This window comes from Pyrgilauda ruficollis, unplaced genomic scaffold (assembly GCF_017590135.1).
Source record: "Pyrgilauda ruficollis isolate IOZ18807 unplaced genomic scaffold, ASM1759013v1 scaffold15, whole genome shotgun sequence".
NCBI lineage: Eukaryota > Metazoa > Chordata > Aves > Passeriformes > Passeridae > Pyrgilauda > Pyrgilauda ruficollis.
In genome coordinates, this window is record NW_024513654.1 from 15,412,919 (window position 1) to 15,440,056 (window position 27,138).

Consider the following 27,138-nt stretch of genomic DNA (forward strand, 5'->3'; position numbering starts at 1 on the left):
GGGGGGGCCGCGCCCGGCGGAGGCGGACGGGGCTGCGGCGCGAAGGGCGGCCCCGGGCTGCACCCGCGGAGGGACCGTGTCGCGGCCCGCCCGCTTCCTGGTGGCCGCGCTCCGCGTCCCTGGCGGCGTCTGCCAAGACAAAGGGTAATTAGACGCCTCGTAATTTGAGCACAGTGGGTGCAGTGCCGTCGTGAGAGGCAGAGATTTCGGGTGTCAAAATCCTTCGTCCCCCAGGGCGAGGTCGCCCTCCGGCAGCTCTCCCTCTTTCGGGAGTTCCCCTTGGATCTCGCTGGCCGCCGCTCACCTGCCGTGGAGCTCTGCGGCCCCGCCGCGCCGGACACAGGACTCGCCTCGCAGGATGGGTTTACGAGGTGTAAACGCTGGAAAAGGTTGCACTTCTGTTATAAACCCGTAGATTTGGGGTTCTGGGGCGACTTTTTTTTCCTTGGTAGATTTCCTTATGGGAAAGTCGTGGATGTGGCTGGTTGCTTTAAATCCTTTCTAGGAAAAACAAACCCCCCAAATTAAAAAAAAAAAAAAAAATTAAAAAAATTTTTAAAAAAAACCAAAACAAAAAAAACCCCCAAAAAAAAAAAAAAAAAAACAAAAAAAAAAAAAAACCAAAAAACAAACAAACAAAAAAAAAAACCACCACAAAACCAACCAACAAACAAGTCTCCTCCACCACCATCCTCCCCCCCCCCCCCCCAAAAAAAAAAAAAAACAACCAAAACAACCCACTAGTTGAAGTTCTGGTAATAGCTTTCTTCATATGTGTTTATTTTTCTGTGTCTTATTTTTCAGAGTTATGAGGGGGAAAAGAAGTAAGACAAGATGTGCTACATTTAATGCCTGATTTTAGCTTCCCCACTGCTTGCCTTCTATAAAAGGTGGTATCTCACAGCTGGAAATTCACAGAATCCTCCTATCATAAAAATGTAGGAAGACATGGCCAGACTAGTTACCTAAGGTAATTTCTGTACCCAAAGATGGAATTGAAGAGATATCAAAAGTAACTTTAAACTAGTCAGCTTTGGTTAAAATTGCTGTTAAGAAGTGGCAGCACACTGTTTCATATGGTCAGCAGAATCAACAAGGAATCAACAAAATCTGTCAGGGAATTTGGGTAGACGTTGATCTGCTGGTTTCCAGGGAGGTCTGTGCTGCTATAGAGATGCTCTTACCCCTACCTGAGCTACCCAGTTTAAAACATTTGTGCCTACATCAAGTACACCCACACTTCTGGCCTCAGTTTAGACATGGAACTGTCTCTCAAGTTAACTCATCCTGGTTGGAGCAAGGCATTTGGTAGTTTTCACCTCAATCAACTGTTTGGATTTAGAACTGTGTGGGTGCCTAATTTTAACACAGTATGTTAATTCCTGTGAAAATGTCCTCATGGGATTCTAGTTTGAGGCAGTCTGGGTTTTTTCCAGTCCCTAGTGCATGTAAAAGTGAAGACCAAGCTGGACAGAAAGAGGACAGGATAAATGGTGAGCTGTTAAATCTGAATTCCACCCTGTTGCTGTTGGCAGTGCGTCAGAGAGGCTCATCCCGTGGTGCCTGACAGAAGGACTGCAGGGTGAGTGCCCCTTCACAATCTGTCTCCTCCCTTTCAGGAGCAGCTGGGGGATTAAGAGGTCGTGAATTGGAGTCGTTCTGTTACATTGAATGTACAGTAGAAATACTTCTGCCTTTAGCGTTAATACAGTTGTCATGTAGAGGTGAATGCTATAGAATTGTACAGTTTCAGGCAATTTACTCTTTTTGCGTCCCGACAGCGAGTTTGTTAGCCTGATGTAGTATATATTTAGCTAATGCTGGCCTGATCTATATTTAGCTGCTCTGATAAATCCTTCATTTTCCTATAAATCTTCCCTAGTATATACAGGGGCAATCCTGGGGAAACAAGGTAGACTGTGCCAGCAGGACTCCTATGGTCTGCTAAAACATGACTCTAAAACAAGCACTTCTGTTTCTGCAGTGTGATGGGAGATCACACCTCCTCATGCAACTAACATCGCTAGTGCAGCAGAGGTATGCAATAGGGGTCACGCCTACTGTACTTTACACCTATTTTATCCATTGTAAGCTTATTTAGCGGCTGTTCAAAGGCACTGGTGTGTCCTGGTTTAACCCCAGCCGGTAACTAAGGATCAGGCAGCATCTCCTCCCCTCCACCCATCCCGGTGTAATGGGGAGGAGAATCAACAGTACAACTTGACGGTTGAAATAAGAACAATTTAGTAACTGAAACAAATTATAAAAATAATAGTAAATAATGATAGTAATGATGATAAAAAGAAAAAGATAAGTGATGCACAATACTATTGCTCACCACCTGCTAACCAATGCCAGACCCTGTCTCCAGGCCCAATCAGCCCTTCTGTGTAACTGGTAATAAAATTCCCCAGTTTATATTCTAGGAATGGCATTTTATGGTGTGGAACATCCCTTTGGCCAGTTCAAGTCACCTGTCCTGGCTATGCTCCCTCCCTGCTTTTTTTTTCCCCTCCACCTCCTCACTGGCAGAGAATGAGACACAAGAAAGTCCCTGATGCAGGATAAACACGACTTGGCAACAATCAAGACATGAATGTGTTACCAATATTATTCTTATGTTGACAATCCACAACACAGCACTGTGCCAGCTACTGAGAAGAAATCAACTATATTCCAGCCAAAACCAGGACATACTGGTGTTTATTCAAATCAGATTGTGTTCTTATACTCTGACCCCTCTCTATGTCCATTTATACTAGCCAAAATTACACTCATACACTGTTTTAGATATTTTTTCTGTGTTTGAAATACAATTTTAATAGGACACCCTCAGCAGAAGCAAAGAGGACTTTCAGTGAAATTCCTTTCTCAGGCTGGTCCTGCAACTAAGATTTCTTCCCCATGAAACTTTAATTGTTCATAGACAATTGGTGCTTTTGGTCTTGCCTTCTTTATCTGCCCTAGTAGAAAAATAGATGTTGCCTAAAAGACCAAATGAGCCTAAGCATAATTTAGAGTAAGTGTGGAAATTGTTCAAATACTCCTATGAAAAAACCTTATGAAGTAGCAGTGTAGAGATCCCTCTTCAGGATATGTGACATAAAATGTATAGTGAGGGAAAGTGATCTTCAAAGTAGGTAGGTTAAATATAATTTAGAATGAAACAGTATTTTATGTATGGCCTGAAAGCTGAGAGACAGTAAGTGTGAAACTCTTAAGTACAGTCTTGTTAGGCTTCTAATGGAAGCATGTCTTTTCCACATAGATAAAATTCTGGAATAAATTCGAATTGTAATTGTATAAATAGAGCTTTGTAGCAAACTGGCCTTGGGCTGAAAAAAAAGCATAACTTATGATTGTTATTTCCACTCCAAAATAAATAGTGGCAATTTCATAACAAGACATATATGAAAAAAGGATTGTCCATTGGTTGTTCTCAGGATAAAAATACTGAATGAATAAATTAATAAAAGAATTAAGTTAGAAGATAAGGAGGTGAAAGAGACATTTCCTGTTGACTTCAGTCAGTGCTGTCAAGTCTGTGTGTTTCCAATTTTTCTATTCATTGTTTCTTTTCTTGTTGTGTAAAGGATGTCATCCAGCTGCATGTCTTAACTGAAAATAGGTAACTGTATGGAAAATTACTAGCTTAACTTTAATCACACAAATGCATACATCCCCCTATGTTACTGCTAATTTCTTATTACAGTGACTTTAAAAAGCTATAAAAGTGCTACTGTCTGTGTTGGACAGTGATCTGGCACACATGCCTAAAAAAAAAAAGAACTCTTTCATTCTGTGTATTTTCCTGGTTAGGTGAAACCAGTTCTGGTTTTAATCCTGTTATATGCACTGAATCCTTAATTTTTAACAATAAGGTAGTTCTGTTATTGCATTTTCTCAGTTCTTTTAACAGTGACATATTTATCCTTTTACCTTGACTGAAGGGGAACCCCTTCCTCAGCTGAGAATATACCAGTACTCTCTGAGAGTAAATCCTTGTTGTTTAACTTACTGCATGTGGACAACACAGAGTTTAGAATATTACTGGCCAACTGGTCAGGCTGTTTAAAGGCTAGAATTTGCTTTATGTTTATCTGAGGTGCAGGTGTTTTCCCCTTTAATGTGAATATGCAATTAATTAGCAATTTTTTTACTATGTCACTGATAGTATTAAGTATTAAACTCTCCACATGCCCAGTACAGGTGATACATTGTGTAGCACGTTTGCAATCAAATCAGATGTTACTAAGCCTTGAAGAAGTCTCACCCAACCTTATCATTTGTATTAATTATATCTCTCCATTATTATACCTTATATAACCTTTCTTCATTCATAGGTAATCATGTTCCATGTAAACAGTTTTACTACTTTTCAGACCTCCATACCTACAATTCCCCAGGTGACCTGATACAGAGCTTAGGAAAACAGTGTTTGTTTTGTCTGTGAATATCACTGTAATTCAATTACTTTTTCTTTGCAAGCCTTAGTTAAAAATTGTGCTTCTTGATCCATACATGGGGATTAATGCCCTCTTCTAAAATTGCTACATTTGCTGTTGTGTGTATTATTATACAATTTAGGTTTCTGTAATGTTTTTGTCTCTCTTTAAACAAAATAAAACATTTGTCACAGATGAAGTACCTGTCTTCTTAATGGTCATTCTCCCAACGACTGTTAAGACTGTGGCCTAAATATTCTTGTTTCCTTTTTCTCATATTTATTTTTATTGCTTGAGAAATGCTAGCTCCCTGTTACTCAGTTTATAGTGTATTAGTATCATTAGGCTCTACCTAGTCTAAGAAAATGTACAACCTATGCTATAAACTGACCTTGTAAAACAGACTTGCAGCCATTAATCTGTATGTTTTTTTAAGCTAACTTGATTACCAAAAATACATGTTTTCTGCTTACCACACCTGTAGCAAAGGTAGCTACCGGCCAAATTTAACTTTCAGTAATCAAATAAATTCTTATTGTTTTAATGCAGGTTTGAATGATCTCTTCTGTGAGTGATGTTACATTTTCAGGAAAAATACGGTTTTCATACTAGAAAAGAACAAGCAAGCAGAAGTTGGAGGAATTCTTGTATTCCAGTGCTGCCTTCTTTTGTGTGATCCATATGAAGGAGTATAGAGCAAAGGGTAAATATTTAGATTATTTGCTACCTGCATTTGACTTTTCAGTCTAGCAGTAGCTACTACACAACTGTCAGTGCCAGTGATTTTTGCAGTTAGCATAGACAGTACACAAAAAAGCAAATAATGAAGGTAGTCTCTCAATATGTTTGCCATGGACTATATTTATTTTCCTGTTTGGTTAAATCTTTACTTAGCTGAAGCAAAATGTGTTGGTGTGATTTTTAGTGTTCATTGTTTGTTCTTCGCACCTAATCTAAGATTGATTGGGTCTGACATTGTTCTAACTCTTCAGATAAATGGTAGAGGAGCTTAATGGGATGTTGCTTCATATCACTGTCAGGAAAATTACTGCAAGCCTTATGGGTTAGGATTCATTTGTTATTAATTTTAAGGACTCATGGAGGAGAGAAGTGTAATAAGATTCAAAGCAGCTAACTTTAGGGAAAAAAAGGGTGTGGACACCTGCAAAATTATATAGATAAACTAAATTTCAGAAATTGTGAAGGCCCTAGAACAAGAGCAAAGCACTGTAGCTCTGCAGGTCGTTACAGGTAGATGACAGTCTGTAGGAGCCAGTATGTATTTAACAAAAAAACAACATCAGACAAGTTGAATCTCTTCTAACATCTGCTCCTTCCCCTCTACCCAGAAGACCTGTTATCCTGTCATAGATCTCCACCTAGCACAGCATTTAATAGTGCCTCAGAGGAAGCTCTGACAGAGAAGCGAGGGTGACGTAAATGGCAAAGTGGTTCACATGATGTAGTTTCAAAGTAAAAGGGTGGATGTGATGCACCCGTGGTGCTTTGTCCTGAACCTGTAACTACTTATTTTCATTTTTACATAGGATTTGCCCACCCTATAAGGCAATACCGACCTATAAACATGTGGAAAGTTAGGTGTGGAATTCAGACCAACACAGACGAGTTGTGCTGGAGACCTGCCTGAGCTGAAGCCTGCACAAGGCACAGAGGGGGCGGAGCAGAGCTCTGCAGGCACGGCCAGAGAGCACGGCTGGGGATGGGGTCTGCCCGGCAGCCTGCACCGGGGCCCCTCCGGCCGCGGGGACAGCTGTGCCCCACTGGGTAAATAGAAACCTGGGTATTGCTTTAAACATTACAATTCCACAAGGCATCGGCGAGTTGTGTTTATTTGTCGTGATGTTTAAGGAAATCGTGGGCCAGCTGGAGAGCTAGAGGGGTACAGAAGAACGGATGGCGGGAGGGCTTGACTTGTGAGAAAGGGTTATATGGATTAACAAACGGAAGATTAATGGCAGGCAAGGAGTTTGGCTGCCCCCAGACCCGTGGGTGCCAGCGGCAGCCGCAGAGAACGCCAGACATTGTCCTGCTAGCCCCTCGAGGTACTGGCGGCGCAGACGAGCCGTGCGGTAGGAGTGGGTGGACATCAGGTAGCGCGTCACGGCTCAGCGGCAGCGCAGGGCTCGGGGAACGCGGCCCGCTCTCACGCACCGCCCTCACGGTGCCGGAGCGAGGCAACCACCCCCAGGATTTGAAATCCCGTCCCGTGGTGCCCCGGGGCCGCCGCTGATTGGCCGGGCCGGGCCGTGCGCGGTTCAAAGCGGCGTTGGCGGGGGCGCGCGCGGCCGAACCGAGTCCCGGCTCCGCGGTAGCGCTTCGGTGCCCGTCCCGTCCCGCCATGGCTTCCTTCGGCTCCCAGGGCGGCGGCACCAAGAAGGAGGAGAAGGGCAAGAACATCCAGGTGGTGGTGCGGTGCAGGTGAGCACGGCGGCCCTTCTCTGGGCGAGCGTTGGGGGCCGGTCCGCGGGCAAGCCCCGGGGAGGTCCCGCGTTGGTGCCTCCGGGACTCGGGCCTAGGCCTTCTCTGCTCAGTACCCTGACAGCCCGCGGGGCCGGCGGGCCGAGGCCGTCGCCGTGTGACAGGCGCTGTGCAGCTGTGGCTCTGCCGCGCCGCTGTGTCCGGCTGCGGATACCTGCTCCGGGGGCTCGGTGTGTCCGCCCGGAGGGATCGCTGCGAGGGAGCCGCCCGTGCCCCTGAGCGGCCTCGGCGTCGCGCTGGGCGCTGCCTGTCCCGGGAGCCGGTCTGCGGCTGAGGCGGCCCCGTGTGCCTCCCGGGGAAGCGGCGCTTCCGCAGAAGTAAGGCTGTTGTGAGCGATTTTCTTATAGCTTAAAAAGGCAAAAAGCTGCAGTTTCCGATCTTCGTGCAGCGCATATCCAGTATGAAGCTGCGTTGGAAGCTCAAGAAGAGCTACGCAGAATTAGTGTGATATTCGAGACAAACCCAGGCTAAATTTTGTCCTTCTATGAGTTCCTGTGGGAAGTCGCTAAGCTTTAACAGCTAAAAATGTTGCAACTCCCACTACGGTATATCTGTCACATAACTTCATTGATGCAGATTTTCCAGGGGACAAACAATGGGATGGCGGTCTACTGTTGAAGTAAAAATGACCAAATGTCTTGGTTTATTACATGAATTTACTTTTTTGTATGAAATTATAAATTTCAGGTACCAGAAAATTAGGTTCTCTTTGTAATGCTGATGTGGTTTTAAAGGCTTGCTTATTTATACTAGATTTTAAATAGTCTTAAAGCATTGTCTGTTCAAACTGTAATGTTGGTAATGCATTATGTATAGTGTTTAAATCACCTTTAGAAGTTGGGGTTTTTTGAGCCAGACCTGCAAATATTAGTTTATGTAGTATGTTTTAATGCTATTTACAGTCATATTCTCAAGCTTTCGAGTTCTGCTTTTACAGATGCACAATGAATATAGAAATAAAAATCAATTTAGCCTTATCTTTGCAATGCAACTATAAAGCTTCTGAAACAAATATGGTGAAAGTGTTGATGTGACTTAAGGCTATTGCAAGAGAATAAGTTTATTGGAGCAATTGGATTTGAAATACTGTCAAGAGCAGCTGTTTTGTTTTTATCTCTCTTAATTAAAGCTGGAGTAGCTTTATCAAGTATTAATGTCTACTTTAACTAAATATTATGCTCACTATGAAAGTAGCATTAGGACTGTCCAGCGTGGAGTGTTCTGTTGTTGTTGTTCACAGACTAATTGCTATGTCAAGAGTTAGTTTCTAACCTTTTAAAAGTTCTTTGTCCACCCTTGCTCTTGCCCTTTGCAGAGCTTTTTTTTTAAATAGCTTCAGTTTTTCTGAGCTAGTAGATGTTTCTTCCATCTTTCTTTTTTCTTCTGCATGAAGTCAGATTGTCCTTATCTTACAGTTATGAAAATAGATGCAACTGTGTTCTTTGGTGTCCTGATTTGTTACCAAAACCTGATTGGTCTGAGCATATAACAAATCTTTTCAAGCAGCGTGTTTACTGAGCTTTGGTAAAACGTTAATTTGGAAACTCAAAATGCATTCATTAGCATTGTTAATAGGCATAATGTGCTTCATATCTATGAGGATGAACTTGAGATCAAATGTCTCCATGGCACACCAGGCAGCTGCTTGTGTAGTGGTGATGGTGATGATCATGGTCTGTACTCGTGCTTCAGCCCAGCTAAATTGTTCCCCTAATATCACAGCTGTGGGCTCTTGTGCCTCCTGCCAGGGACTGGTTCAGTGTTTCGGGGCTGCACAGCAGAATGTGTAACCATGGTCATTGTTCTGTTACTTTAAAAGCCATGAGCCTGAAGCTGTGACTTGCTCCTCTGCACAAGATTTTAGTGATGTTCTGTTGTCATCAGTCGATCTTGCACCCAAGTGTCCTGTGGTCTGTTTAGAATCCGACACTTCAGCCTCAGTGATGTATTGAGGGAAGATGTTAGCCACGAGGTTCAGCAAACTCGAGGTGCCATGTGCTTGTGGTTGTCTTGTGTTTTGGTTTTTTTTTTCTTTAACATTATAATTGAAAGAGTATCTGAAGTGTCTCTAATGTCAAGATATTTTAAAGATTGTAGAAGTTATATTTTTGAGCTGGCTGCTCAGGTCACCTATACAGGTAGCATAGACATTCAGTGCAGTAGCACTACTAAATGAAGAATAAAGTAGGATTTAATTCTTTTTAGGGCATTTCCATGCATTTTAGGAGAAATGGTGGCAAATGTCCCTTTAAGGAAAATGTTGTGCACCAAGTTTGAATTAACTTAGTGGTGAAACAAGATGCTCACCATAAAGTTCAAAGATTTTATTGTCACTCTATTAAACCTTCTACTATTACTTTTTACAAATCCACTTCAAATTAATGTGGATGTCCGTTCCCCCCCCCAAATCTGATGTTAACTTGCATGTAATAAGTGGGGTTTTGTGATTGTGGTTGTTTTTGGGGGTTTTTTTTGAAAGCTCTTATTTAGACAATTGTTTGGTATGTTTAATCTTCTATCCCCTGCAGTTGAACATGTTCTGATGCCTGTTAGCTTGTGTGCGCATCTGTGTGATCTTGAAAGTGGTTATAGGCCTGTTAAGAAAATATGTATGTAACAAACAAAAAGCTATGGATGCCTGAGTTGTCACAGTGGAAAAAATGAGAAACAGGGTCTGTAAACTGCCAAATTGTGGCTTTTTTTTCTTAAACAATTATTAAACAGATAAAGTTAAAAACTTTGGGGGTTTTGCCCTGTTTTACTATTCTAGATCCTTAAACTGAGTGACATTACTGCTTCATCTGTTTGTGTTCTTGTTAGCAATGATTTCAATCCCATATTTCTGACTCCTGTCCTTTTAGGCCTTTTAATGCCTCAGAACTTAAAGTGAGCTCCTACCCTGTTGTAGACTGTGATCAAGCAAGAAAGGAAGTCAGTGTCCGCACTGGAGGAGTGACAGATAAGTCATCAAGAAAGACTTACACATTTGATATGGTTAGTAACTGCTTGGGGACTTCTAGAAACAAGCTGGTACTCAGTGTGGTGTTTTACATTATTGTATGGCTAAATGGGATGTGTTGTCTTTGTGTCAATAGGTTTTTGGAGCTCAGGCAAAGCAGATTGATGTATACCGGAGTGTTGTGTGTCCCATTTTGGATGAAGTTATTATGGGCTACAACTGCACAGTGTTTGCGTAAGTAAGCCAATAATTAGTGTTAGGAAACTTTATTTGTATTTTAATGTCTTGTTTACATTTTTATCTTTATTCTCACAGTTATGGCCAAACTGGTACTGGTAAGACCTTCACAATGGAAGGGGAGCGGTCACCCAATGAAGAATATACTTGGGAGGAGGTATATTATCACTTCTGAGATTTCTCTGTGTCTACTGTAGTTCAAAGTTGGAAACTGCAGAAGGCTAAAGTAAACTAAAAGTTGATGCCTTTCAAATTCTGAAGCTGACTTTCCTTAAGTGTTTGTAGATTAACAAATAATCTCATTCATTTATATGAAAAGGACAATTTAACATCTTTAATCTATTGCATTCAACTCTTGGAGACTTTTATATGGAAGGTCATCTTTATTCTTATTTATATCCAGTCAGACTGTTTAGTTGAAACTCTACCCCCTAGCTTCAAATCTCTTTCAGTACGTTTATAAATTAAATATTTCTTTTTAATTTATAGGATCCACTAGCAGGTATCATACCCCGTACATTGCATCAAATATTTGAAAAACTCACAGAGAATGGTACTGAATTTTCAGTGAAAGTCTCTCTTTTGGAAATCTATAATGAGGAGCTTTTTGATCTTCTGAATCCTACTCCTGATGTTGGAGAGAGATTGCAGATGTTTGATGATCCTCGAAACAAGGTTAGTGCTACAAAGTTTGTTGTCTTGAGGCTTTCAGGATTGTTGAGAGACATATAATAAGCATGTATTAATTTCTGACAGAGGGGTGTAATTATTAAAGGCTTGGAAGAAGTAACTGTACACAACAAAAATCAAGTTTACCAAATCCTGGAAAGGGGTGCAGCCAAAAGAACAACTGCAGCTACTTACATGAATGCATATTCCAGGTAAAAATCTTCCCCATTTCAGAAACCTTGTTTTGTTCTTTCTTAAATAGAATATTACTGAAGAAGTAAGCAGCTAGTGCAAACATGGCATCCTCTTGAGATCTTCTATCACAGTGCAGATTGTCAAACCTGGATTAGAAAGCCAGAGTTACAGTATCTTCCTTACCACCTGCTGTGGGATGATCAAAGTAGGCGTGTGAAGGGGTGCCATGGTTTAACCCCAGCCAGCTTCTGTAAAATTTGCAAATTAGATTGTGGAAGTTGAGGATAAGATTCTATGGCAGTAAGGGCTGCTTCATATGGTTGCAGGTCATAGAATGTAATAGGGGCTGGGTCAGAAATAGCATTCTTTTTATTACTGCTTTCACATTCTTGAGCTGCAGATATGAAACTAGTAGTGATCCAGTGCTGGAACAGTAAGGAATGTACCCTGTCTGTATTGTATTTTAATTTCAAGATACACTGAGCACGTCTGTCTACTGGTGGAAGGAAATGGGTATTGTCTACCACTGATTGGAACACAGAACTCATTTGTCTGAGATTCCAAGAATTTTTTGAGACTTTATTGTGCCTGAGGTGTTGCTTTATGTATGGTCAAACTGGTGTAATTTAACATCTATGGCTTTCTATATATGTCAGCTTTCTGTAGTAAAAACTTATTTAAAGGAATAAACTCAACCTAAAATCATCTTTACTCTGAAAGTGGTAAAACACTGGAACATGTTGCCCAGAGAAATTGTGAGTGCTCCATCCCTAGAAGTGTCCAAGGCCATGTTGGATGGGGCTTTGAGCAGCCTGGTGTAGTGGAAGGTGTCCTTGCCCATGGTATGGGAGTTGGAGCTCGATGAAACCATTCCATAATTCTGTGATCTTAAACTGTATTACTATTTTTGATTGAAAAATTATTTGATATTTTGAATTTTTAATATTCAATTCAGCTAGTTGCTGCATTTTCTTAGCCTCCATAAAGAAAGTTATGTTCCTTAATTTCACATTCTGTGAACTGTTCTTAGCATAAGGACTGAAAAGAAATCTGCAAGTCAGTTTTCGTATGATGCTTGAGAGTTGAGAATACTGAAATGTAAGCAAAACCAAGGCATTTCTCTTGCTTTTCCTTGAAACAAGAGAAAATCTATAGGATTGAATGAGTCAAATGTCAACCAGTTGCTTCATTGCTGGTTTTAAAAACATATTCATATATACGCACACAAACCTATACTTAGCAGAATAATTTTGTGTGTTGAAAATGTAATTTGTAGTTCATGGGCTAAATATATTCTCTATAAAGAGCACAGAACTTGGCAGCAGTTGTACAACAAGTAGATATTTGGCTTTAATGGGACATCTGAAACTGGTTTCTTTTGCAGCCGTTCCCACTCTGTGTTTTCAATTACCATCCATATGAAAGAAACAACAGTAGATGGAGAAGAACTTGTTAAAATTGGAAAGCTAAACTTGGTACGTATTTGAACTAAGTGTCATTGATAGAATTTTTAGCTGTGTACTAGAGTTTATTAGAGTTTTTTCCTGATAAGGGGAAAAATGATTGTTCTCATAAAGAGATATGAAGTATGTTTGTCACTCTGAAAAATATCAGTCCCATTTGTCACCCCAGTGTCTCCTGAAAAACTGGTAAGCTCTTTTATGTGTTCTACAAGACTTTGGGGCAAGCATTCTTCAGGGTGATTGAGAAGCATAACCTGCCTTTCAGGTTGATCTTGCAGGAAGTGAAAACATTGGTCGATCTGGGGCTGTTGACAAAAGAGCTCGTGAAGCTGGAAATATCAACCAGTCTCTGCTGACACTTGGAAGAGTTATTACTGCTCTAGTGGAAAGAGCCCCTCATATTCCGTACAGGGAATCTAAACTCACAAGAATCCTTCAAGACTCTCTTGGAGGACGGACAAAAACATCAATAATTGCCACAATTTCGCCTGCATCTATAAATCTTGAGGTAAGTTTAAAGTCTGAAAACCTGTTCCTAAAATAAGTAATATATTTTGCTAATGATACAGAACTATGAGTTAATTCATCAGCTTGACATGGTGTTAACATCTGTTTTCACAGGAAACATTGAGTACACTGGAATATGCCCATAGAGCAAAGAACATCATGAACAAGCCTGAAGTTAATCAGAAGCTAACAAAAAAAGCTCTTATTAAGGTAACTAGACATATATCTTAAAAAATGAAGTTACAGGTTAGGCTTGACTTCTTGTTAATGTGGTCTTTGCTGTGAAGGAGTTATGAGTATGGGAGAAGCTGTAACTAGTAGCAATGCTTCTCTGAAGTGATTTTAATTACTGAACTGATGCTTTTAAACTAAAGCTGCACTTAAATAGCCATGGTCCGTGCAGATACTGGAACTGTTAATAAGACTGAAGTTGAACAGAGGGCTATTGCTACTACCTATGACTGGGGGTATTACATGTTTGCAATTATGCACTTTCCCTAGAAAGTGCTTGAATTAAAGGGGACTTGTCAGTAAGAACAAGTGAAGAGCCAGTGTAGAGTAGCTCTGTCCCTAAGGAAGCTGGGATTCCCATTGTAAGCTCCTAAATGCGACCAAGTATGAAGGTTTCAATGGTCTACGTATCGCCAATTATATGAATTTAAGTGGTGCTATACTGAACTTAGAACAGAGGTGAAGTGCTTTGCTCTTGTGCTTATGCAAAACTTCTGTAGAGCACTACCTTTTGAAGTATCTGTTAAGCTGAATATCAAAACCAAAATACAAATGTTCTTTTTTACATGTGATTGTTTCTTTATGCAGGAATATACTGAAGAGATTGAGCGTCTGAAGCGAGACCTTGCTGCTGCTCGAGAGAAAAATGGAGTCTATATTTCTGTTGAAAACTATGAGTATGTCTGCAAAATTTCTATAAAATAATTAGCAACAAATCTCAGATACTGATACCTACACTTATACAGAAATACTTTCAGATATATTTTTAATCCAGGAAATTGAAGATAGTTAGGAAAACTTAACTGTTTGGTCAGCTTGTTCTTTCAAAATTAATGATTATACAGATAAAATCTAATAGGCCTGCACTGAGGAATTTATTTATGTCTGGAATGTACCATAAGCATTAGCCAGCATGCAGATTTACACATGCAGCCTTTTTTTTCAGTGGAAGCTAATACAGGAAAGTAAACTTGACATGCTTAACTTCACTTTTAATAGGGCTAGTTTGCACTGAAAGTTTGCAGTGGAAAATTGTCTTAAATCTTCTCTGCCTTAAGTGAAAATTACTTGATATTCATATAGAATTTTCCAAAATTACTGAAAATGTAGTGTAAATCTTGAAACTACCTCTTACTTGACTAATTTGTTTATTTTAATCCTTGCTTGAGAGCCCTTAATGGAAAGCTGACAGTCCAGGAAGAACAAATTACAGAGTATATTGACAAAATCAGTGTCATGGAGGAAGAAGTGAAAAGGGTAAGTGGTGTTTTTCAACTGTGGCTTAAATCTGCCAAAAAATGGAAGAAATTAATTCTTCCTGTCAAAAGGAGGAAAAAAAGTTTGAAAAAAGAACGGTCAGAAGATTGTTTTTGTTGTTGGTGGTCTTAAAGTTCCTCAATTAGTGAAGAATGGAAGCTTCCTAGTCCTTGAAGTTAGGAATTTGAAATAATGTATAGGAAATTGCAGGTTGCAGTACTTATTTTTAAACCTGTTTTCATGTCTACTACTATAATTTTCTTAGCTGAATTTTGAGCAAAAAATCTGCTTGCAAAATGATACCATCTCAGTTGACAGGTATCCATCTGCCTAGGAACAAAGAATGAAGGGAGAGAGGTCATGAGCTTCCTTTTAACAAATTACACAAAAATTGGAGCTCCTTGTTTAAGAGAAATGTAGATATTAATTTGCTGGTATATGTAACTTCTCTATGTAAATCAGCTTTACTGGCTCTTCTCAGATATCTGGTTATGTTTGTTCAGTGGGATTCTTTTCCTTGTGCTGTAATGGGAGTTTGCTCTTATACTTTGTGAGGGGAAGCAAGCAATTATTACAAGTGAGAATGGTGTTGGCTTGATATTTTCAGTGATTACAAAGACTATATAAACCTGTAATTTAGGTTTAAGACCTGAGTCCTGAAATTACATTGCTAGATGGCAATTTGCCTTCTGTAATTGTCACATAATTTGAGAGATGTGAAATGAGACTGTCACATTTATAAAAACTGGTGTTATCTTTCTGGTGATTGTCTTCCTATTTAGGTCACTGAACTATTCAGAGTCAGTAAAAATGAACTTGAACAGTATAAAACAGATTTGCAGATCAAGGAGAAAGAACTGGAAGAAGCACAAAAAGATCTGCAAGAAACCAAGGTTCAGCTGGCTGAAGAAGAATATGTGGTTTCAGTTTTGGAAAATACTGAACAAAAGCTTCATGGCACAGCTAGCCAGGTTGTCACAGTTCTTGTACCTACTGTAAAACAGCTTCCTATCTTTGGGAGTTTCATGGGCTATTCAAGGCAACAATTATTGCTAGACTGATGTGGGACAAGACCTGAATTTAAGATGGAAAACCAGGATTAGATTGCAGGACTTTCTCTATGGTAGTATTGACAGTTGACTGCTAAACACTCTGGTTGGTCTGGAGCTAGCTTTCCCTCAGGCCTGTTTGTCATGGGAGTTCCAGTGCTTTGCAGTATCTATTGTTATAAAAGTTTTTTTGCAGAATAAGTAGTTTTCTTTAAAAATCCTATGACTGGTCCTGCAAAACATTAAGTTATACCTACCTGAAGGACCTGGTCTAGTGGAACATGTCCCTGCCCATGGTAGGAGGCTTGGAACTAAATGGTCTTTAATGTCCCTACCAACCCAAACCATTCTATGAACTGGAGTAGGAAAATAGCAAAAAGCTTTCAGTAGTGTTGTCCTGTCACCTCTGGTTTAGGGTATGGCTTTGATGTGTTTGTAAGTTAGTCATAATTATCAAAACAGACTTGAGGTAAGGAGAGAGTGTGTCCTGCTACTTAAACTGCAAAGTAATGAAACTTGTATCTTCAGCCACCATGACAATTTCTTTCTATTTGGATTCCTGTAAGATTAGGAGGGAATGCCTGGTTTTTACATGTGGGTTGTGGAGTGTTTGAGACAAATAGGTACAGAAATTACTTATGCTCAGTACGAACTTGAACTCCACTATTTGTATGAATTTTAAATGATTTATCACAGACTAGTACTAAAAAGCTCTTGCTTTAATACTATATTAAAGAATATATTTACTGTCAGATTGTTCAGAAAAATTGAAGTGCTCAGGTATTTTTCAGTTACTATTCTGGGATAAATGATACCTTTATTCCTTAATTACTGAGGAAGTAATTTATTAATACTTTGATTTTAAGGCAGTACAAATGGTCTCTAGTAGGTAACTTTTTCCCATGTTCTAAAAGCATAAATGACATAACACTAGGGTCCAGTTGTAATTTGGTGATGTAAAGGGAAATACCTGTCTTCCTGGAGAGAACCTCTTTAACTCAGAACTATTGTTGCCTTTCTGTATATAATATGTGCTTGACTTCTTGTTTAAAGACTTGCTGAAATAACTTTTAAAATTTTAGTTACTAAATACAGTTGAAGAAACCACAAGAGATGTATCTGGGCTCCATGCGAAACTGGACCGTAAGAGGGCTGTTGATCAGCACAATGCTGTTGTCCAAAATACATTTGCAGGACAAATGAATGCTTCATTCAGTAAAATACAAGATTCAATTACTGAAAACAGTTTGAAGCAGCAACAGATGTTGACATATTACACAAATTTTATAGGTAAGTGTGATACCTGTATTAGTAGTCATCCTGTAGCAGTCTCAAAGACCACTTCCTAAAATGTATCTGTTTTAGGAAAGAAGTGGCTTTATTTAAGTGGCATAATGATTACAGTTGCACCAGTAATAATGTCTCTGGGACATCCACAGCCTTCCTGTAAGGGGCAATAAGGTGATAAGCGATAACAAGAGTTCCTATCTTACAGGTAAATTTTTAAAAAGTTTGTAACTCTGGATTTCTTTTGCAGGTGACCTTCTGTCTATCAGTTCTTCTACAGCAGATACTCTTGCATCAGTTGTATCAGCATCTTTTGCCTCTCTTAAAGAATTGGTGTCTACTGAAGTTTCTCACATGGCTGAAAAAATAACACAGCATGAGAATCTATCACTTGATTGTAAAGCGGAGCTGCTGAGATTAATTGTGAGTACATTTGCATACTCCTACTTAAATATTTGAAACTGGTTTTGATCAAAAGAAGTTCTCTAAATGCATAGCATTTTTTCTGATGCTCTCTATCTGTATTTGCTTCACCACCTGATCATGATTGTCTCTCCCATGTCACCCCCACAAGCTGTAATGTACTAAATAGCATATACTGCCATAATAGAGCACGTGGATATGTACGCAGTAACTTCTTACAAATGTAGATGAAGGAATGGCCATGTTCTGGTTTATTTTTTTTTTTCCTCTTCCTAGGAAGAGCATGAAACTGGATTAGGGAGAGCAGTAAATAGCTTGACACCAATGGTAGAATTTGTCTTGGGATTAAATTGTCAGTTCCAGAGTAACATGAAGAAATATTCTGCTGTGGCTGACCAGGTAATGCACCTGCCTCTTTGCCTTGTGCTCTTCTATTTTTATTTAATTTACAGATAATATGTTCTCTGTTTTTCTGCAGTATGTCAGAGTGTTTCCACTTCTTGTCTGGCTTTTTCCCCTTTATCTTGTCCTATGAGTTCTGTCTTTTAACTTTGTTTCAGAGTTTTTTCCTCTCCTGAGTATGGTAAATTTGCTTGTTTGCTATATTGGCACAACTGCTTGCCTAAGTTCCACAGTAGAATGATAAAACACAGATGCTTAAATCTTTGTTACAAATATTTGATGATACATTTAATATACTCTCCCCCTGTATTTCAGAAATCTGAAAAAAAAGTCAATTTAGGCAAGTCCTACCACTCCAAAAATTTTCTGTCCTCATACCAAACTTTTCTATAGTCCCTTTGTTTCCTGGGGAATGTGATGCTTTATCTTCTTAACAACCATAAGTGCAAACAATACTGCACTTATTGAAGTCCTTTGCTTCAAATTGGAGTTCTAGTCTATCTTGTGATACTTGTGTAGAACTGTGGCTTCTTTCTTTCTTTTTTTTTCCCCCCCCATTTTTTGTCAAAAACAAGTCTTGGTTTCTGGTGACCTGTTTCTTTTACTGAAACATTTTCCCCTTCTGTCAATTATAGCTCATGAGAAATCAACTCTTCTTGTCTGGAAGCTTTTTATTGGTTTTCAGACTTAGACAGCAGATAATCCATGACTTATGAGCTGCTGCTGTTCCTTATCTACTTTTCTGTTTTGTTTACCTTGAATGTCAAATTTTATGTTTGAATAGTCCCCACACTAAGTTCCAGTCTCAAACCTTAGATTGTTCCAAGTGGGACTTTCTGCCTTTTATGCAAAATACTTTATTAATGCCTTTTGACAATTTCCTTGGGGTAGAGTTTGTTTCTATGTCAGTTATGCTAGGGAAAAATATCAGTTTCTTAAATCAGGATATAAAAATATAACTGTAGGTACAACTTTTTTTTTTTTTTTTTTTTTTTTTTTTTTAGATGGAGGGCCATAAAAAGGAAATGGATACCTTCTTTGGAGATCTTTTTCTCACTCTGCAAAAAATACAGGAACAAACAGCTGGTGGCTTTGCTGAGCTCCAGCATAATTGTGACAGTTTAAAAGAGGAAGTGGAAGTGACGAGGTTGACACATAGAAAGGTAATCTTAGAGTAAGAAAACATCCTAACACCAAGTGTGATTGCTTGCTTTGATTTAAACTCTTATGTGGTGGTAAGCCATTGTACTTTTTTCAGAAAAAAATGTTAGGAGAACAGTAACTTGATCCTTATTCTATTCAGCTTTTGTTAGGCTGCTTTAAGTAGTTTATTTAGGAATGTAGCAAAAACCCCCTTTCCCCTTGCTGTGTATCCAGTATTATGTGCATTTATATATGTCTCCAAAAGCAAAGTGTCTGTATCTTCACTACACAAAAATTGTACCTTCTGCTTTAGAATTGCAAAACTCTGCATTTTCTGCATTTCTAGTTCAGGCATTCAAGTACTCTTTAAGACTGTTAAAAAGTGCAGAATAACAGCAAAACTTGTGGTAATTTTCTTGATAGAGTGCAGCCGAATTGATGTCTTTACTGCAAAACCAGCTCGACCTTTTTGCTCAGGAGACTCAGAAAAACTTATCTGATGTACTCACAAGAAATGGAAGCCTGAAGACCACCATCACTGCTATGCAAGAAAATGTTCACCTGTAAGGGGCTCATTCTTTTTGCTGTACACTTAGGCAACATAAACTATATATGACAAGAACTCAAAAATTGGATGTTCTCCATATATTTATGTGCTTATAAAGCCTGCTGGGCATGGCCTGTATGTTAGAGCTGGGTTCTGCCACAGAGTGTAGATCATAGTTGGCCTTTCCCCAGAGTAAACTGTAGTTCTAAAAGGCTTGCCCTTGAACTTGTCTCCTGAGCATGTTGTGATAAGAAAGTATCATTTTGGGAGCAGTATGCTAAGGAGCGTCCCTCAGTGTCTGGACTTCAGAACATATTATAAAGGTTTAGCTTGAAGCATAATAATGTATCTGTTGCAATATGTTTCATTCAATTGCAGACTGAATAACTAAGGTCTTGCTGAAGTTGTTTTTGCTTTGTAGTTTAGGGTATTTTTGTTCTCTTTTGGGTTTTTTGGTTGGTGGGGGGGTTTTGATTTTTTTAGCAAACCTACTGCTGCAAGTGCTGTGGATTTACTAAGTTAGAACAACAATATTTTAATTAACTGGTTTGATAGAACTGTGCTATTTCACTGGCTCTGGTTTCATATTTCTAAAAGTATACTGTGTTAAAATCTGCCTTTCAAAATCTCTAAACTCTTGCAAATATGTTGTTGCAGGAAAACTACAGACTTAGTCAGCAGTACAAATTCCAATCACAGCAAATTTACTGCATCTCTGGATAATTTCTCTCAAGAGCTCAGGAGCATAAATGCTGAAAACAAGGCAATGCTGGAAGAATCCAATGACCACTGTCAACATCTTCTCAGCAATCTCAAAAATGTGTCTCAGCATACCAATACATGGGGTGAATTTACAACTGCTCAGATGGTCAACTTTACTAATCAGCACCTGTTGTCATTCGAGGATGAGAAACAGCAATTTCAGGATTTACAAAAGGTACTTATAGTCATTTGTAGTCTAGTGCAACATCCTGAGACAAACTTTACTGCAGAGTTTGTAGAGGGGAGAAAAAAGTTCTAGTCAAAACAAAACTATGTTTTTTTTTGATAGCAGACTCATGTTACTGAGCTTAAGATGATGTAATTAGAGGAAATCAAAAGCCTAAATTAAGAGAAAGACTTTGAACTTCAAGTGTCCATAACCTCAAATAATGGTGTCATGGCTAATGCCATACAACTGACTTGTACATGTAGTCTGAGTGTTTTAAATCATCTTGGTGGTGTTGAATTCTAAAGCTTCATCTACAGTACTGTCCTTGGGAGATGCACAGCGATCAAATGCAGGCGATTTTCTGGAGGATGCAAATGACTTCATTGGTCAGATTGAATCAATATGGGAGAAAGTATTCCTTTAAGTATATACAAATTCTGGCTTATTTAAGAATTTCGCTCTCATGTTTTTGTTTTTTTTTAATTTCCATCACAAATTTCATATCCACCCTGGTTTTATTGTTGTAATAGGCAATAAAATAGGCAAATCCAATATTCCACAAGCTTTCAGAAGGAAAAACGTAACTAGAAACTTCCTTCACACAGAATATTCTGAGTTGGAAGGGATCTCCAAGGATCGAGTCCAACTCTAAACTAAAAGCATTTGTGGTCTCAAGACCTCTCTGGATCTGTTGCACCTGCTGAACACTTCAGGAGTTTCATTTCAACGGGAATGGCTGAAAACCAATTTCCTTTTCCCCTACAAATGCATAAAGGTTCTAGTACTTGTAGGATGTTCATGTTCAGGTGAATATCCTAATTCTGTGCAGGGTTTGTCCATAGAAGCATGAGGAGTCTGGTCTGAGCCAGTTGGCATCATCTTTATTCTTGTGACTAACTTTCTAAAGTGATCATACTTTCTAAGAAACTGACTCTCTTCTGAAGATAGCTCTCAAAATGAGAGTGTAAAACTGGCACTGAAACTTCTCAATTTGAGGTCTCAGTTGTTTCGTTTCAGGTCATGTCACTAATCATGCACCACATCTTAGAAAAGAGGCCATAACCTTTCCTGTTAACTTGGTGTTTTTAGATGGGTTGTTTTTTTGTTTCATTTTCAGAAAAATGAAGACAACTGTGATAAAGCAATAGCTGAAATTTTTGACCACATTGGCAGACAAAAGGCTGCTGAGGGGAAGGTGCTAAATGGCCTTCTGGATCAGATAAAGGTGGATCAGGAGATACTTGTGGAGCAGAAGCTGGCACTTAAAGAAGAAGTACAGCATGGACTAACTCAGGTTAATGGTTTCCTGCTAGAGGATCTCAAAGTGGATGTTCCAACAGGTATTTAATCAGGTCAGGGGCAGAATGGTCTTAAAGAAAACAACATGAGTTCCAGAATTCATAAGTGAAAGTTAATGGGGACATAACCTGGCAGCTTTACACCTTTTTTAAGATGAATGCAAAGAATGGTGTGTGAACAAGGCATGATTTCTTGTGAGTTGATGTAAAATTGAGACTCTGAAATCAAAGCAAACACTGAAAAGTGTATCATCTTCATTAAAGGGACGACTCCACAGAGAAAAGACTACTTCTATCCTGCCACACTTGAGAGAACAGAGCCCCGGGAGCTACTTCTGGAGCAATTAAGGCAAAAGCAAACAAATCTTGATGCTATGCTAAGCAGTGTGGTAAAGGAGATGGAGGATAATGCAGGTCAGGTACGTATATAAATGGCAAATGAGGCTCTTGAATGAATATTTGACATCTTTTAGGTTTTTCCAGGCCCTTTTGGAGAGTTGATTGGAACCCCAGGGCTGTGGTAGCCTTTGTGTTTTACAGTGTACTTGGACTCAAGTATGCTGAGCTTTTGACAAAAACCATCTCTTGAAAAATAAGCAGTGATATTAATAATTTAGGTTTCTTTCTTGTTTTTCAAAAATAAAGTTCCATGTCTTTTATAGATCTGATAATTCTTAATACATTCATTAAGGAAATTCAGACATTAAATACATCTTTTTGGAAAACTTCTGTTTTAGGACCTGCTGGAAGAGGAAGGAGAGTTGCAAGAACCCAGTGAAAGCCTTGCTTGTGACAAATACTTAATGGATACAAATGTATATTGCCACACAAATGGTGGCATTCCTTTTTTCCAGGTAACTTCCTCAGATAAGCAAAACAGCTGTGTATTTGAGGAGAAATATTACTGTTCCATTACAGTGCTGTATTTTCAAGTAACTTCTTACATTTTAGGGTAGTCTCACCATTTGTTCAAATCCTGTTGATAATGCTTTGTTAACCTTGTGCTAAAGCGAATGGCAGATTCTGATAGCAGTTAATAGTGGATAAAATAATGCAGATTTCTGACAAGCTGGGAAGACAGTTGAAAACTCCTCAGCAAATAATCCTCCATAAAGAAAATTGTCATAATTTGTTAGACATGTGTTAATGAAAGAGTTTAAAGTACATGGAGTATTTTCTTAGACAGAAATACTGGCATTCTTAAGTCTTCATGGGGTTGAATTTTGTACTTACTTGCTTCTGACCTTTTTGCTCTACCAATGTATCAGTGTAATCTTGGTATTTAAGTCTAGGGGTTTTCTTGCTGGGGAGAGCATATTTTCTTGTTGTGGACCCTTTAAAAATAGCTGCTGAGTTTCTGTATGTCTGTAGTCACTCTCTAGAGTAAATGCAATATATATTAGGAACCTTTTTCAGGGCTTACATCAACTTTATTTCCCAGAACACTAGGTATTGCATTGCCATGAGCATCAAGTCTTTGATTTCTTTTTATTCTCTTAACATTGGGTATTTTCTTTAAATCCCAGCACAAAAGAAGTCTCAAAAAGGGTAAAGAGAACAAATCTGCAGCTCCAGTGGAGAACAAAATGGAGGATGTGACAGAAGAGTTTCCTCAGAAATCTAAACATCCTTTAAGATTGCTGAACTAAGATATATCCTCTGCTGATCCCTTTTTTTTTTTATATATTTCTATCTTACTGTCTTACTGAGCCACAGCTTTTTTTGGTATTCTCAATGTCCCTATGTAGTGATATAGTGATGCAAAGTTGAATCAAAAGATTTACCTGCTCAATCTCATGCCTTGGTTCCATTTTTATATGTTGCAGCTTGCGAAGTTTTGAGAAAAAAAATGCAGATTATGGTGCTGTTATGTTAAACATATATATATATATGTGGTCAAGTAAGAGATTATCTGTTTCTCAGTAGATCTAAAATACCAGAAAGGGATGTGGAAATATGCTTTGTCAGCATTATGAGTTAGCATTTTATGTACTGTAAATAAGTGTTCTGATTTGATACCTGCTTTTTATTCCAGTTCCCCTGTTTTTACTGTGATACTTAAATTAATACATGGAAAACAAATGTACAAGCACCTCGCTCAGAGTAAAACTTACTTAATTTTCTTATGATGCCAGGTCTAATTTAGCTAAAACATTATCAGCTATGTCATCAGTCTTGTCCTGTCAGAAAAGGATAGTTCTCTCTCTTGTTTCACAAAAGACAATAGCTTTATTTCAGTGCCTCTTCATTCTGTGAAGTCTTACTGCTGGGTCTTGGGCTTTTTGTTTGTTTGAACCTCACTGTTCTTCCTCTTAACTTGCAGATGCAAATTCTGGCACCTAAAACTTAATGGGCTTAATTCTCCAGTCTTGAGGTTCCATTTTCTTGCACTGTATGCCTGTTAACACTGACTAGATATTAGCGTAATCTTCCACAATGGTTCAAGAAATCCTTTGTTAACTAAAAATCAACCCCAAAGGTTGATCCCATAGCTGTATCGAATAGCCCTAAGCCAAGTGGGAGGGGTTGCACAAGCCTTTCACCCTACTACCTTCTCCCTGTGGAGGTGATAGGATTGCTATGAACAAACAAACTGAAATAGCCAGTAACAGCAGGCTTGCATCCAGAAAATCATGCCATATTTTGATCTTGTATTTATCCTCTTTGAAACTCTCTGCCTTGACTGTTTGGTTCCTGCTGCATGGGGACAGCCTGCTTTCCTTAGCAGCTGTATGGATTTCAGGGGCTGCTTCACACTTTCTAAAGTAGCCCTCAAAGTCATGTTGTCCTTTGTTTGCAATACTGGCAGTGATCTGCCGATCATTTTTCCATTGCCCCAGGTATCTGGAGGCCACACCAAAGCTGAATAGGATGAAAAATGCGGATGCAGAACATGTCCTGGCCTCCCTGTCTGTGCCTCTTCTCCCACTAGATGGCCCTAACACTAAAGGTTGGTCTGAGCTCAGGTGCTGGCTGCTAAACAGGACTTGGAAATACGGCTTTTGCCAAGATTTTCCTCAAGCATCTGTCAAAAAAAAAGTTTCAAAATTTAATATTGAATTTATTCTTCCATATGGGGAATTCTGTACTCAGTAGGTGTTTGCTCTATGAGGAGCTACAGTTGTGTAAAAGATGATCTAGTGCATGTCTGCATTACTGCAGGGCCACTAGACCCTCCTGGTAACCCAATTCTTGTCCTGGCCTGCTCTCTGTTTCCCACCACGTGGGCATTGCCCAAGCAGAAAGCAGCAATAACTTGCTTTGATGTACTGTATGGTACATGACAAGGAGAAAAGAAGGATAAGAAAAACAAAGCAACAGTTGTTTCTTGTGTGCAGTCATTGTAATCACAGATGTTACCCAAAGGGAAGAAATGGCACTGTCCACACTAACTTAGTGGTGGTTTGATTTTATTCTGTGTAAGGCATCCTTTACAAGAAGGGTACAAAGCCATTTCCACAGAACAGTTAGCCAGGTCCAACCCACACTGACTCAAGCCAGCTGAACATGAGGGAGAATTTTAGTGACTGGGGCTGTAGTGTATGGCCATGTTTTAATTAATCTAATGAGTACTGTTTGGATTCTAGATTAATGGTTAAGTGAGACAGCTCTTGATTTAACAACAAACTTAGATAAAATGTGAGGAAGTGAAATAAGGAAAAATAAGTTTAAATGCATGTGAAGGATGAAATATAACAGTAAGAGGGCCACAAGAAGCACAGACAATTAAGAGTCACCAGCTTCCTTTTCAAGTGAAAAATGAGCAGCCAGGAGGAAAACAAGGAAAGGGAAAGGAAACTTCCTGCTTCCTCCTGGAAATCAGGGAGCTGCAGCACTTGCTGCATCAGACTTGTTGGATGCAATGTTTATTTGAAGAGAGAAAAGAAGACTGAGCTGACTGGCTGCTATTGATGACTGCCTTTATTTTGGGTATCAAACAATTGTGTGGGGCTAGAGAGGAGTGAGGAGAAGGTGCAGAGTTGCTAGACTGCTTTTTTTCGGTTAGGTGTCAGTCAGCATTGCAATTAGCTGTTAAAAGCGTAGAGGGAAAAAAGAGGAAGCCTTTAACTCTTTGGTGTGATAAAAGAAAAAAAAAATTAATCCAGGAAGAACTGGAAAAATAAAGTTAACATTCCTTTTTCATCAAAAAGAAATTTAAGGGGAAAAAGAAAGTTCTAATGTTTGAGAGCATTAAAAACAGGAAAATAATATTCTCTATGTATTTTAAAATTTATGCATTTGAAACAAGTGTTTACAACCATTTGACTACTATTTTTTTTTGTTTCCTGTTACAAACTATTTTTTATGGTAGAGGGCAATGCTCTATAAACTGCATGCCCACCCATGCAGTTACTTTATAAAGTGAAACACCAATAAATCATGCTATGCTCTGCATTCATAGGCTTTAAGTGACAGGGTTCTGCAGCCCACCTAGCAAAGCAGGCTGTCCTTGGAGGGTGAGCACGAGCTCCATCCAAGCAGCGTTGCTGTGCTCAGTCTTGAAATTGTTAAAAGTAGGAGCACAGTGAATGCACTGAAGTGAGTGTTTATCTTTCTATGTTTCTGTGATGTTTCTATGCTTCTCATGTGCTCTTTAGCTCCCTAGTAAAAGGTCTAGCTACCAATAGGAGGGCATGGTTAGAGAGCTGCACAAGTGCTCTTCAGACAGATAAAAAGGAGCAAATGCTTGGTCTAGCAGTCTCTCATTGGGGAGAGGTTAGAAATGAGCTGCCTCTTTTACATTAGGTCTGAAAATAGTACAATTTTTTCAGCTTTCTACAGCTTTATGAGATGATTTTCAGGTTCCAGGTGGCACAAAGTTAAATTTTGTAAAATAATGGAAGTTAACTGGATTGCTTTCTTTTTCTCCAAAATATTAAACCTATGTAAATATTCCCTTGTATTCCCTTGAATTCCTTAGTTATACTTGAAATGCTTTTGTCACTCTTGGCCTGTTTATAACCTAGTCATTGTATTTCAGAGAATGAAGCACAATGACCAAAACTTTGTACTTGGTTAGTGTGTTTCCTTCATTAAAAATGATAAATAAAGGAATGAAATAAACAGAAATATCACATAAAAGTACACTCAATTTTTTTCAGAGCTTCTCAGTTCTTGTCTGTGTGTATATATATATATAAAAAACATTTTATTCTGAGAATGTCCAGCATACTAAAGCTACTTTTTTATGTGATAAAGAATTTTCATTGCCGGAGGTTAATTAATTTTTTTTTTCCCTAATTAACATGAAAGTTTTGTGAAGCAAAATATAACAACTAGCAGGAACTAATATATGCTATTTTAACATTTAAAAAACAGATTAAATACACAGTAAGATACTTCTCCTCCATTCAAATAATAATAATGACTGGTGCTTCTCCAAGGACTGATTTCCCACTGTACAAGTCCAGTCTTGCTAATTCTGCTGCAATCACTTGACTTACAGTAAAGTAGTAAGATGAAGGATCAGAATCTTCATTTTCCAAAATACACACTGAGAGTGAAAATGGTGCCTAAAAATCCACAAAACAATCAAAGGCCCAGATAGGTCTCTGGCCAAAAGATTCCATGGTATTTGGAAAGGTTTGTCTGGGCA

At 38.9% G+C, this 27,138-nt stretch overlaps 1 protein-coding gene and 1 long non-coding RNA gene across 4 annotated transcripts; both read left to right on the plus strand.

The window, feature by feature from the left end:
• The first annotated feature begins 6 nt into the window (after positions 1-6).
• On the plus strand, positions 7-4,904 carry LOC121350360. Of its 3 annotated transcripts, XR_005954656.1 has the most exons (4): positions 7-389; positions 805-970; positions 1,536-1,582; positions 1,883-4,904. It is a non-coding gene; the product is annotated as an uncharacterized LOC121350360 (long non-coding RNA). The 3 variants fall into 3 exon arrangements; XR_005954655.1 differs by having other exon boundaries at positions 805-1,582; XR_005954654.1 differs by having other exon boundaries at positions 1,536-4,904.
• Positions 4,905-6,734: 1,830 nt separating this feature from the next.
• Positions 6,735-26,599, plus strand: KIF11 (kinesin family member 11). Its single transcript, XM_041461625.1, has 22 exons — positions 6,735-6,884; positions 9,806-9,938; positions 10,040-10,137; positions 10,219-10,297; positions 10,630-10,815; positions 10,897-11,021; positions 12,389-12,479; positions 12,733-12,975; positions 13,089-13,184; positions 13,794-13,882; positions 14,375-14,462; positions 15,245-15,433; positions 16,594-16,801; positions 17,049-17,221; positions 17,498-17,620; positions 18,628-18,786; positions 19,190-19,329; positions 19,971-20,250; positions 21,362-21,584; positions 21,807-21,961; positions 22,280-22,396; positions 23,069-26,599. The coding sequence occupies exons 1-22, from the start codon at positions 6,805-6,807 to the stop codon at positions 23,189-23,191; spliced, it is 3,198 nt and encodes a 1,065-aa protein (XP_041317559.1). The 5' UTR covers positions 6,735-6,804; the 3' UTR covers positions 23,192-26,599.
• Positions 26,600-27,138: the final 539 nt, after the last annotated feature.